General features: G+C 36.9%; 1 protein-coding gene across 2 annotated transcripts in view; it reads right to left on the bottom strand.

Annotated features, from left to right (window-relative positions):
• Positions 1-2,236: 2,236 nt before the first annotated feature.
• Positions 2,237-13,459, bottom strand: part of LOC145681025 (uncharacterized) — a 59,505-nt gene continuing 48,282 nt past the window's right edge. For both annotated transcript variants that reach the window (XM_081752324.1, XM_081752325.1), the window contains exons 8-9: positions 12,510-12,780; positions 2,237-3,030 (exon numbers count right to left, since the gene is read on the bottom strand). In XM_081752324.1, the coding sequence (XP_081608450.1) occupies positions 2,797-3,030; positions 12,510-12,780 (505 nt within the window). In that variant the 3' untranslated portion in view covers positions 2,237-2,796. The remainder of the gene's footprint in view (positions 3,031-12,509; positions 12,781-13,459) is intronic.

Here is a 13,459-nt window from a genome sequence, read left to right as displayed (position 1 = left end):
GGAGAGCTTTAGTAATAAAAAGTGACTGACTAACGAAACATATTACTATTTTTCTTAATTTAACCCAGCGAAGCAGGTAATTGATGCTAGTAGAAAATAAAATGTAAGTACGCAACGACACTCCTGGGATGTATAAGTGTGCAATAACGAACACACAGAAGTCACACAATTGAAAGACACGATATGGACCGAAATGTGTAATGATGGTGTGGTACAGCCGCGATCACAAGAGACTATGCAATTCAGGTATTCTGGTAACACTGTACATCCAGTATTAAGAGAATATGGACCTTTGAAACTAATAACGCCGTACAACGGTTTCCTATTATGTTTGTGAAAATATAGGTAAGTTACTGGAATAAAGCATTCTACTCTTCCAGCAGAACAGATCTGGAATCTAGAGGGGTTTCGGGAGAGGTTGACAAGCTGCAAGTCTCCTTCCCAAGGCATCCAATACGTGTTCAATGGGATCCAAGCGCGGAAAACACGTAAGCCGTGGAATCTGTCGAATATTCTCTTCCAATAATTCAGCCACCAACTGCGTGACGAGGATGGATGTTATTGTCAATGTACCGGATTTGTGGTCCGCAGACTACTCAAAATTTCTCACGATGAATTCGATTATCTCTTTATCGATGGTCAAAATGCTTTGATCCAGCACACACTGGCGTCTGTCCATAGATCATGATCGTGGATCACATTAAGATAACACTGATTTCAGTTATACTTTTCCGAGATAAAACTGGTTCCAGCTTTCCTCTATATATACACAGTGTATCAATGTGCGGACTGAACAGGAATTCATTGCTGAACAGTATCATTGTCCATTTCTCTGGGGCCCATTGTGCACGGTCTCTGCATCATCTGTATCGTTCCTGGAGAAGCGGATACATACCACTTACCTTCTTGCAGTCATAACTCCATTGAAATGTCGCTACACTCTTTGCCGAAACTTTGGGGTACCAAGTAGCAGCATATACCTATAAGAGGATGGCAAAACATAACATGTATGTTTGTACAGGCAAGCAAATTACAACCTTATGAATTAAATCTACAGAGGATGGAAAAAATATCACTTTTTGACCATTCTGATTTTTCTCTCCGGTATTTGTCACACTGATCTATACGCTGAAAAAATTTGATAATGGTCCGCCGTTAACCTGCCAGACTGACGTGAACATTGCACATGTTGGAGCTTACTGCCGAGAACAAGCGAATGACATTCGATAAGTTGAAACGTGACACCAGTCTCAATCGCCACATGTTACGGTAAATCATCATGATCTGAAATTGTCAAAAATCTGTTCATGAATTCAGTTTCTTTGACAACGGAATAAAAACAAACCAGAATTAATAAACGACGTGAGCTGCTGACATTGCATGATGCTAATCAAGTCGGGTTCTTCGCTCAGTTGGTGACCGGTGATAAGTCTTATAATAAGCCGGAAACAAAGCAGCAGTTAAGAATGGGAGCACAAGAGTAATCCTGTACCGAAGTAGATGTCATCCTAATGGTGGATTGGCTCCCTCCGAACATTACCAATAGCGATGTGCATTGTGCTTCTCTATAGAGGTTGCGTCACCAGGTATAGCAGTATCCCAAGAGAAAGGGGCCAAAACGTCCTGTTGCTTCATGTTCGTCCGCATACCAGCCAGTAGACTCAGGAAAAGCTGAGACCACTGTGGTTCAACTATGTAGTCACGTCATCTGTACTTACCAGTTCAAATACTTAGCCACTTTTTTTTTTTTTTTCAATTAAATGGAAGCCCCAAACAGTATCAGATTTCCCTACAAGCAGCTATCACAGACTAAATCCTTTCTATTTCAAGTGTGTCCCAGCCAGCGCTGCTGTCGATGTATTTTCCAGTATCTCCCTCGAAAAAGGAGGGACAAGTTGCAGTGGCTGAGATCTTTCAAATGTTGTATGCAGAAGCGTTGCCACAATGAATTATTTCACAGATTTCGCTGTGCACTGTCTTGTTGGCCATTCTAAGTAGCATCCGATCTTCACTGGTTAAGACTAAAGGACTGAATGACAAACAGGCAACATAGCCAAAGTCATTCACTTCTTTCTCCTAAACAAGGGAGGGTTTCCACCGTAAGTGTGACGGGGTTGGGGCCGAAGGATTTGAAGCCTAACATCCGAGTTCAAATTATCCACAACATGGTATCGTAAATTCAAAATACTTGTAAACAACTCTTGTACATTAAATCGAAAAATAAAAACCACAACACTTTTTGTTTGAAATATAGCTGAAAAAGATTTATTGTACATATTAATAAAATACAAAAATTTAATGACTTTTTACAATAATTAATCAGAAGAAGCAAGAAAATTGTTAAAATGCAATCTGCAATGTTTATAGTTAAAATCTATACATTATTCATCATATACACATACATACAATTGTGCATTGCTTCATACAATGATGAAATTTCGAAAAAAGAATAAAAGATAAATAGAAAATATGAAATAGCTTTATACAAACTTAAATACAAGAGTATTTTTACGCTGAAATTGATTGATGAGATTACTTTGGAGATTCTTTTTTTTTTACTTCAAAATTTCAATTTATGATTTAGAAATTCCTGCATATCACTGAAGTTTAATTATGCAAACTTCAGATATAACAGACCAATATCAAACAACGCAAACTCTTCCCTCCAAGTTCACTTGAAATGAACTTTGAGAAGTATACTTCATCACCTGTTACAAACAACGTGGCTATCAAACGACCTTTTAAAATTTTAGAAAAATGCCCTAAGCAATGTTAAAATCTTTGGGAACCAGATGATCACCAATTAACTGATCGTTCTGCGAAAGGTGTACTCGTAGCTCTTGCATGAAACATTGTTGTATTACTTGTTGTCCTGTCTAAATTTTCTTTCTCAGGAGCCGGTGTCTGGCGAGCTGAAAACGCTTTAGAAGGATCGAACCGTCGCTGTCCTGTTGCGGCTGCCAACTGATCTTTAAGCTTATCGATTGTTCGCTTTTGAGCTCTTGCCTGCGTCTGAAGCTTATGCACTTCCTGTAAATTAACAAAAAGTATTAATAACTGGAAAAAGGACAATGTTTAACGTGAGCATCTACATATTCAAATGCTAGGTTTACAAGTCGGCCACAAGTATTAGAAACGTGTCGGTTTCACTGGTCAATCCAGTTCTAATTGAATATTTTTTAAAATATGACCATTATTTCTTTATTAAATTTTATGGGGTACACCGGAAGTGTTGATTTAAAAAAAATCATATCCTAACAGTTATATATTACAACACCACATGGTTGTATCCAGGGGTTGTATAGCTCTCAGGCGTTTGTCTGAGTCAAATAATGAACAATAAAGGGCAGTCATTTCACCAGTCTAAGATGAATCTTTGTTTGGAATGTTTTGTCCAATCAACACCATATATCACTGACATTAATAATCACTGAGTTAATTATGTATGTAATGTATTTGCTTATTACATACTGCATGTAAGAAAAAAGAAAACACTGATCATACATGAATTAGAAACTCCAACCGGAAGTGGTCTCAAATCTTGCAAACGGTGCGAGATATTGAAAAAATAATCTAAAAAAATCTTCCCTTTATGGTACCCCTTGCCGATTTTTATTAAGACATCTTTTACTTGTGTCTGTAAGGGGACATGTACATATGATGTGAGGAATGACAAGGAGGTTCATGTTCATATGTGAATGACGCGCTGTGTAGAGAGCGCACGTTCAGCTAGTAAGTTAATTCCTAAAAAGATGTAAACTGCATGTTTCTTACTATCGCTTATTGACAAATAGAGTACAGGAAAAAATATTCTTTACGAATATTTGCAAACAAAATATTCATCGAGAAAATTGCCAACGAGCATTGGAAAACAAAATATCCGCAGACAACATATTGTGGTCAACGCATTCACTATTCGAAGAACTGAACGGTGTAGATGTACCCATTATATCTAGAACACTTGCAAAGAAAATACACGGGAAGCATATTTGTAGGTACGGAAAATTTAATACCTTTTAAAACAGGAGTGCAAGGTTTTACTCACGTTAAATTCTATAATTTAGTAACTCATCGAGTAAAACTGTACTCCGGGCAACAATAGTCTATGAGCCAGACTACTTATGTGTGGTTAGTATATTGGTTCCTGTTACTGCTATTTCTAGAAACCGTAATTTTAGTTACATCTATCCCAGAATACTAATTAACTCTTCTGAAAACAGTTGAGCGCGCTCTGATTTGAAATTCATCTATCATTCGGGAGAGCAATTGTACTGAACTTAAATCGGTAAAAATTACGGTGGAACTGCCAAAATGCAAACCCACTGCTTCTAACTTAAAAAAAAAAAAACTTAAAGCCAAAAATTTCGACTTCAGATTCAAACATACAAAAATGCTGTTTTGTGTTTCCGATTACGGTAAATCTTACTGAGCATGGCACTGCACTTGATATACGTAATGAACACCCAGATGTTAAATAATTCTTTTCTACAAGTTTCTTCGAGTTCCAGAAATTAGTTTTCGATGGAAAAGAGACTTTTGTTAACTCAGCGTACAGACAACCATCTATTTTGAAAGCTAAAACCCCTCTTTTGGTTATTGACCGTATCTGCTTACAAGTTATTTGCTTCTGTCAACTGTTTCTTAACAGTATGTCGATTATCTCCACCCTTTTATAGTGAATAGACATTACTCTATTTTTTAATACCAATTAGAAGTTTTGTTAAAATATTTTTGTATGGAAGTATACCAAAAAATATATAACAAATTGTCTTGGTTATATGAAAATATACTGAAGGCCGAAATATTAGGTTTCTGATAGTCATCCTATATTATATATAAAGCCTACGTTCACTGTGAATGCGGCAAATAAAGTTTGTGATGGTTATTTTCAGTTGGAATGCATGTACAGGTTTCAGTTGATACCAGTAACAATGCAAACAGAATCCTCCCTCCCTCACTTCTCCACAATCTTGTTTGCTGCAACGTTCCAAACGCAATCTTTTATCGATTGCGCAAGTATGCTTTACTGAACCAAATTCAAATAGTGTGTTTATATTGATATACAGGATTTACATTTACTACAGAGTATTTACTCTTATTTGAATGCTGTTCTGAATGACCTCTGTTAAATGTTAATTGAACTAGTAACAAGACTTTACAAGCAATTAATCAGGGTGTCTACTAAAATTCCAAAATGAAATTTCGTGACATTTTCGTGACCTTTTCTTTACCAAATCATAAAATTTTCTAACATTTTGAAGAGCGAATTCGGGTGCTAATTAGGCCGAATTTTCATTCATGCAATAGAAACATAATTTGCTTGCGATTTGGTAGCGTCTAAACCCGACTATAGACATTTTTGGTGGTGAATTTTGACGTTTTGTAGAACAAAATTTTCCAATCTACTTACATTTGTACGGTTTAAAAAAATCGTGACCCAAAAGCTAAATTTCGTGACTTTTTCGTGACTTTCATGACCGTTTTCTGATTTCGTGACATTCGTGACTTTCGTGACCGATAGACACCCTGTTAATCATCATCTTACACATAAACCATACATAATTCGTATAAGACGAAGCGTTGATTTCCAATTGCAATGTCAAATTTCTGAAAGCAATCCAATTGTTCTGTTCTATACCTAGCTGTTTACTTTTTAACTTGAGTGACAACATTTCCTCTGAAATCGAAAATTTGTGAGAGAAAATGCAATGTAGAAAGTTGAACAGATAAGTTGTTTCGGTTCTAGGCTTCTCAATACTCAAGGGTCTTCGCTGTGCTCAACTCCCACTTCCTTACTTTTACGACACCTTAAAAAGACCATGAACATCAAAAATGCAGAAAGTGAGCCAAAATACAGCTGGACTGTTGGTTTCTGCAATACTTCGTATGTTGTCAAATACAAAAGGTTAATCCATCTGTGTGTGTCTCATTTTAAACCTTCACTCCTACTGACAGAATTGACCGATTCGAATGACTCAACCAAAACCAAACGCCTCGAGTATCGCGCCAAGTTCGCGTGTCTTTGGTGTGTGCATCATAGCTCCCGAGGTAAATCTGTTTTGGGAAGGCTACGTCGTACTACTTTTTGACGTCAAGTTTTCTGTGACAGACTCAGAAAACGGTGCAGAGAAAATGAACGTGCATTGGGATCAATAGCCTCAAGCATATAATTAATCAACAAACACGACTTTCCAGCACTTCGTTGATTCAGTAAGGGGAGTAGGAAGCAGTCGTGTACTGCAGTGATTCCACCTAAACCTCAGAAGTTGCGCTGAATAGACCTGTAAGGAAAACCCTTCTACAATCAATGTATGATAAGATCCTGCATGTGGCACAACCAAATGTGAACCGCAACGTACGTGGCAAATTAAAGCTTCGGATGGTGTTTGAAAGTCATGGATATGTCCTTACTCCGGCCCATCGGAATGAGAAAATGACACTGCAGGAGCTTTTACGAACGCCATCTATCGAGGGAAAAGTAGAAGTTTGTTACTACACTCGAAGCATGGATTTATCTATCAGATTGTAGCAAAATTCGAGCCGTAACTTAACACACCACTAGACGCAAAAACCCGTCGTGACTTCATCCGTCAGAGCAAAGCAAATTTCTCAAACAGGTTTCTGGTTGTCGAGGGATACTGCTATGAAGGCAAAATGAAATTAAATGTGAGTTTAACGTCCCACGATTATGTCTATTAGGCTAAGGAAAGTATGAAAAGCAAGTGAATGATGGAAGAATTGGTGGAATAAGTAAGTGGGAGGAATCGAGAGTCCCGAGAAAACCCATGAGCATGATTATGTCCACCACAAACTCATTTGGCCGGGTATCGAACCAGGGACTACGCACCACAGGTGCTCTACCACTGAGCTACCGTACCCCCCGCTATGAAGGAAAGTTAGCGATTGGTGCCTAGGAAGTGCAAAACCAACTCTGCATTTTATCAGCAACATATAGTAACACCAATTTATACAGATCTAAACCGTATATATGGAAATGTAATAAACTAAGTCCGTGTGCATATGGATAAGGCCTCATCACATACATCCCATTCTACACTAAGATTTTTGCAACAGATGGAGGCAGACATCTGTATCCAGACTATTTCCTTTCAGACAGACGCCACTGAAGTCACCTGACGCCAGTTCTGATTTTATGAGGGTTTGGCCTATTGGAAAGAGCAGAAAAAGATAGTATTGTATCTCATCGTGTCACTACTGTCTATGGCCTGTGGAAAGCCTGGCACGAGAAGTGGCTCAAGATTCTCGTTCCTGTACTTCAACGGAGCCTCTTACAATGGAAATTACGGAGCAAGGCTATTGCAAAGACACATGGTACTCATATCAGGGGCAACTGATGGTGGTCCCGTGATTTTTTTCTAAGGTAGGTGCGACGTCAAAATCTGACACACAGACAGACCAACTTTCTGTATTCACTTGGACCAACTAATTCCTCATAAGGCAACAGTTTTTACACCATACTTAGTGCGATATTAACAATCCAATATCGTATATAACATTTCAAACTCATATTTGTTATATAGCCTTCATCAAGTGATCAAATACTTAAGACATTCTCAAGAATCAATGCCTGGTACTAATATTACACACCTCTGTTATAACGACAGATATCTTCGCATAGTTTGCAAAATACTATTAAGTGAAACTTTATATATATATATATATATATATATATATATATAAAATCTCAGTTTGACCCGTTCACGTGTAACAGACATAGGTACACCGCTTTGGTAATTCTTAGTTCGAAACAATGCAGGGTGTTACAAACATCTATCTATATTTTGGGAATAGATTCCTCACATCAAAATAAGAAAAAAAGCTTCATATGGATCTGTGGTTGAAAGTGCATAGTTTCGTAGTTATAGGATGCAGAGAACGTGAAAAAACATCTTTAAAGGATCATATAGCACCGATCTTAGTCAAGTCAAGACATCACCGAGGAACTAGTATGTGAAGTATCCAAATATCCATATTTAAGAACCTCCAGTACTTGCACCATTTTTAGAGAGACTGTTTGGGAGTACTTGATCACTCTAAAAATTGGTGTGCAAGTACTGGAGCATTCTTAAACATCGATATTTGGATAGTTCACATGCCAGTACCTCAGTGATGTCTTGACCCGACTTCGATATGTCCCATAGTAGTGCAGCTGTGTTTACGTTTTCGGCACCCTATAACTCCGAAACTATCCACTTTTAAGCAGAGGTCCATATAAACTTTTTTTTTCTTTCTTTTTTTTCTTATTTTGATGTGAGGAATCTGTTCCCAAAATATTGTGAAATATTTTTGTAACACTATGCTTTCCCAGTAGAGTCTTCGGATCTAGACTATGAAACACTTCAACGGGTGCAGTGTTAATATCATAATTGTATTATTACGCATAATTTTGACGTAAGAGCAACAATTTTAATGAGATCATTTTGTTTGAAAGAGTACGCTTTCGCGGTGATTTCATATCAGATATGTTAGTCTTCGGAGCTAGATCATGAAACTTTTCAACGGCTGACAATGTTAATATCGCAATTAGCAGACTTCATTGTGTGCATGTTTACGCGTAACTGAACACATGTGCTTGTTCCGATTTTAATTATTGCTTTTAAGTTTCAACGAGTACTCTAAGGTTCAGTATAAATAAACGATCACGCTACTAGTGAGAAGTAACCACGCTTGAATATATTTCTAATTGAAATTTTTATGCTAATTTGAGGACTGAATCCAAAGGAACCATTTTTAAACACGCGTCCATGGAATGCCTAGAAGTGATCTCAAATTTCGGATATAAATAAATGCTAGTGAATTTCCCTATAGCGGAAAAAGTCATTTCATTGATTTTTTGCATATTTTGTTTACAAATACATATTCAACTTACTTCCCATAATTGGTTTGTTAAGTCGAGGCCGGAAATTTAGTGGCCAATAACTCGGGAAATAAAGATTTCCTCGTAACCAAATTTCAAATATTGGTAAACGTTAACATGCTTAATATGCATGTAAAATGCCATGGCGTGCAGGCATTTGGTTCTTGAGTTATTGGTTATCAAATTTAGAGTTTGGGCTAAGTCCGAACCTCAACTTCGATAGCAACCAAAGATCTGCGTACCATAATATTCCATATGAGTAGTAAACTCGAAGATCTTCCACCATGCTAAATTTGGTCAAGATTGGATGAGTTTCATCAATCTTTTAGCGAAATTACTTGATTTCACTGAGTTTTAGCTTCGATGACCAATAACTTCGTAACTAAAGATCTGTATACCCTAATATTTCTACTATGCTCGAATGTATACAAAGCTCGTCAACCTTTACCACCGTACCAAGTTCGTTGAAGATCAGGAGAGTTTATCGATAGTGATTTAGTGAAATTTCATCATTTAAGTTCAAACTCAAATCTGGTGGAATAATTCGAGAACCAATGATCCGCATACCATTATATTTGATCTACTTACTAATCTACACGACGCTTACTATCATACCCAAATTTCGTTAAAATTAGACTCATTTTCTGAACTTTTGATGTTCTTTATCTTTGTTATTCACTGAAGTTCAAAAAAGCAGCAGCGAGATCAGCAAAAACTTTCATTACGTTTGCATCGAACGTACAAGTCACCAATTATAAATGATGATGGCTTTGATGTGACGCATTATCGTGCACGGTAGAATGAATTGTTCGACAACAATGGTTATTTTAGATTAAAGTAGTGTAACACCTTCGTAAAAGGTGAAGAGAAGCGAAGCATTAAAAACAAGGGTGTATAAAATTTTACAATATTCTGAGAATTTTGAAAATGCGCAATAAAATAAATCTCTACAAGATTGGTGATATCGTGGGGATTAGAAAGGAAATAGCACAAAACTTTTATAGGAAATTGCATTTGGTCCAACTACCTGAAATTATGTTTTACCGTTTGATTAGAAGCCTCTACGAGCAAGTACTATCGTAGGACCCTATTCTCGTCTTAATTCTAGTTAACGACACCCCCCCCCCCCCATTGTGCTCTGAAGCTTAGGGAGACTGATGAACGAAATGTGCAATGAAGAAAGTGGGAGAAACTTAGAAAATTTCATGAAAATTCACGTACATCTGTATCATCTAAGCCCACTTAGCGTGAGCTTGAATCAAACTAGGATTCCACGCAGAGGTGAGCTTTCTACCCTGAGCCACCGCGGATCCTATTTTATGAACATGATTATATTCACTGCTATCCATGAACGAACGAATAAAAATCATCCGATATTTTTTCTAAATTATTCCAACAGGGAGTGGCTCTCAGCGCTTATTTTAGCTTATTCTCGGAACAGAACTAGTAAATGAAATCTTAATATAACGCCCCACACTTATGCCTATTGGGCTAAGGGTGACAGATGATTAGGGCAAGTGAGTGAGTGATGAAAAAACTGGTGGAATGATATGGGAGGAAACTGGAGTATTCCGAGAAAACCCACGGAAAACATGTCTACCACAAACTAACTTGACCGGGGATCGAACCAGGGACCCCACGCACCAGAGATAAGCGCTCTACCACTGAGTTACGGTGGCCCCAGACCAAAAATAGTAATCCAACGTTGCCCGCACACGTACAGTAATAACTATGAATGTGTGAAGTGCAATTTTAATCGCAGATCTTATCGTAAAATGCAAGACTGAAGGTTTTCAAGTGAAAGTAACACAGTTCACCGACGTGTTGCCAGAATTTCCAAAAGGTAGTCTATAAAGAATGAGCCATATTCATACTTATAGCATATTTAACTTTCTCCACCGGTCCTCTCGTCTTTACGTTCTGCAACCTCTATCCATTCTATATACAATTAATTTTCCAACCTGTACATAAATTCACTTTGTGTAAGATTTTTTTTAATTAAGTCACCAATGTATTCTCGAACAGGAAAATTTTGAAGTCTTATTTTTATACGCCATAATATATGTCCGAGTAAATAAATTGATTTACGTATACCTTGTGTATTTTTTTAATGATATCCGATAATTTCAATACTCCCATAATATTTGTGATCTTCATGGGAATGTGTCTTTGAGGATCTACATCGAAAAGATTACTTCATAATGCTTTACACCAGTGTACAAAATAACACTTTTCAAATACTCAGATTTACGCGCTCAAAGCCAACGTAACTATACAAGATGTATCGGAAGTGAGCCATAGGCCAACTCTGTTGAGTAAGAATACGAAAAAGTGAAAGAGGAAAATTGTTGAAAATAGATAGTTTTCATTTCAATATAAAATGAAAACTTTTTAAATCGTACCAGCCGTCTGGGCTTTATATTGGTAAGGTGTGCTGTATTAAATAAAAACGGAATGTTGTCAGTTCAGCAGGCTGTTCCCTTGAACCCTCACATTACCAACAACGCAACATTGGCGGGAGACTGTTCGAGGTGCTTTAGGTTCCTCACACAACAATGTAAATATTCCCCATGTTATTTTTACGTGTTCTTTTGTTCCGTTCGAACAGTCAGCTGAACTGGAAACTTTCATTTAACGTAGGCCGTCTTACCAGCGTAGAGTCCAAACAGCTGGTGCAAGTGGAAAACCTTTACCTATTCCCAAAAACATTCCTTTTTCTTCATTTTTCCGCACCCTTACTCATAACAGACTTTATACACTCTGTATGTTTCTAATGTAATTTCTAGTATTGCCAGACAATATCGTATGCCATTTTTACTAACCTAAGCTTCACCTACATTAATAAGCATTACTTTAACCACTTGTATACTCCTTTATGAGTTGTTCACAGCCTTTATGGAAACTGCTGTCACCAGTCAAATCAAGTTCCACTATTCGAAATCTGAAACCTCCATTACAAACAACTCGAAACTATTGTTACTGAGCAATACAAGCGATTTTTTACTTCTTGGACAGGGCAAGTTCTCTTTTGGGAAGTACCGTATATGCCGGCGTATATGATAGTCTTTGGGAATAAGTCGAAAAAATTTGCTCTTATACACTGATATAGATATTCCGTTTAATTTTAAATTTAAGGTTTTCTGATTCCTCTCTTGTTGATGTCCTTATTTACTTACGGTCTGCAACATTTAAGTTGCATACAGTTTAGCGACTTAAAAACTGTGATAAAATATCTCTGTTTATCGTTTGAGAGTGTATTCTTTCTCGACGCGCATGCGTTTTAGATATTCCCGGAGATGCCTGAGATTCTACATTTAGTGAAGGCATTGAAGATATTTATGTTCCTTACTAAAATATCTGTTTGTATTTTTTTAAATACCTAATATGTAGTGAAAATATTTTTCCTCAAAACTGAATACAGAAAATGAGATACGTAAAGGAAATGCGCCGGCAAATATAGTTAAGTTTCTCTCCAGCTATACACTACTTTCTAAATACTACGAAAAAGCCATCACACAAACTGTGCACTAACATTTATCCACACATAAATAACTAACAACTTTAAAACGCACCGAAAACAATCGCTGAACTGATATTTTCATTGAGTAATAATTCAACTATTGATACTTACATCTTTCAACTCCAAATTCTGCTCCTTTAATTTAACCATATGTCTTATCTTCTGTTTCTGGTTTTGGTGCCCTAAAATTTGTGCGTACTGCAAAGCTAATTGCTTCATTTCTCCCTTCGCTGCTGCTGTTTGGGTTTCTAAAGCCTGTCTTTCAGCCTCGTATGCTTCTAACTGTTCTCTGAATGGACCAACCAATTGTTCTAATTCCAGGTACTTCCTCTTCCACTCCTCAAGTTCTTCCGTGAGATTCTCTCGCTGAGATTCACGCTCACTATTTAAAAAAAAAAAAAAAAAAAAAGTTATAATGTAAAAAACTAAGTTAGTTTCAAAAAATTGTAAATCTCATCCAACATTTTTATAGAATTTATGCATTCGACAATTTTCATATAACTAAAAAAATAAATGCTGAGAATTGTTGTGGTATAAGGTAATTCAGCATCAATGTTCAATCTTACTATTTTTGTTCCCATAGGAAAGTAATCCGAGTGTACTAAAATGCCAAAATGAAATTTCGTGACTTTTTCTTTCCCAAACCATAAAATTTAGTAACATTCTCAAGAGCAAATTTGGGTGCGAATTGAGCCGAATTTTCATGCATACGATAGAAGCATGCTTTGTTTGCGATTTGATAGCGTCTAAAGCCGACCATAGACATTTTTGGTGCTGAATTTTGACGTTTTACAAAACAAAATTTTCCAGTCTATACTTATATTTGTACAGATGAAAAAATCGTGACCCAGAAGCTAAATTTCGTGACTTTTTCTTGACTTTCATGACCGTTTTCCGATTTCGTGACTTTTTCATGACTTTCGTGACCGATACACACCCTGGTAATTCATAAATATTACCACGGATATTTTGCGCACTACCTTTTCCTCGTCTCCCTTCTGCATCCCCCACTTTGAATATATGTAAGGAAATTTTATTCCTAGTCCATAAAGCATAACAAC

The sequence above is a fragment of the Thermobia domestica genome, chromosome 3 (assembly GCF_964235325.1).
Source record: "Thermobia domestica chromosome 3, izTheDome1.hap1.1, whole genome shotgun sequence".
NCBI classification, from domain to species: domain Eukaryota; kingdom Metazoa; phylum Arthropoda; class Insecta; order Zygentoma; family Lepismatidae; genus Thermobia; species Thermobia domestica.
Note: the sequence above shows the minus strand (reverse complement) of the source record. Positions and strands in the feature narration are given on the sequence as shown.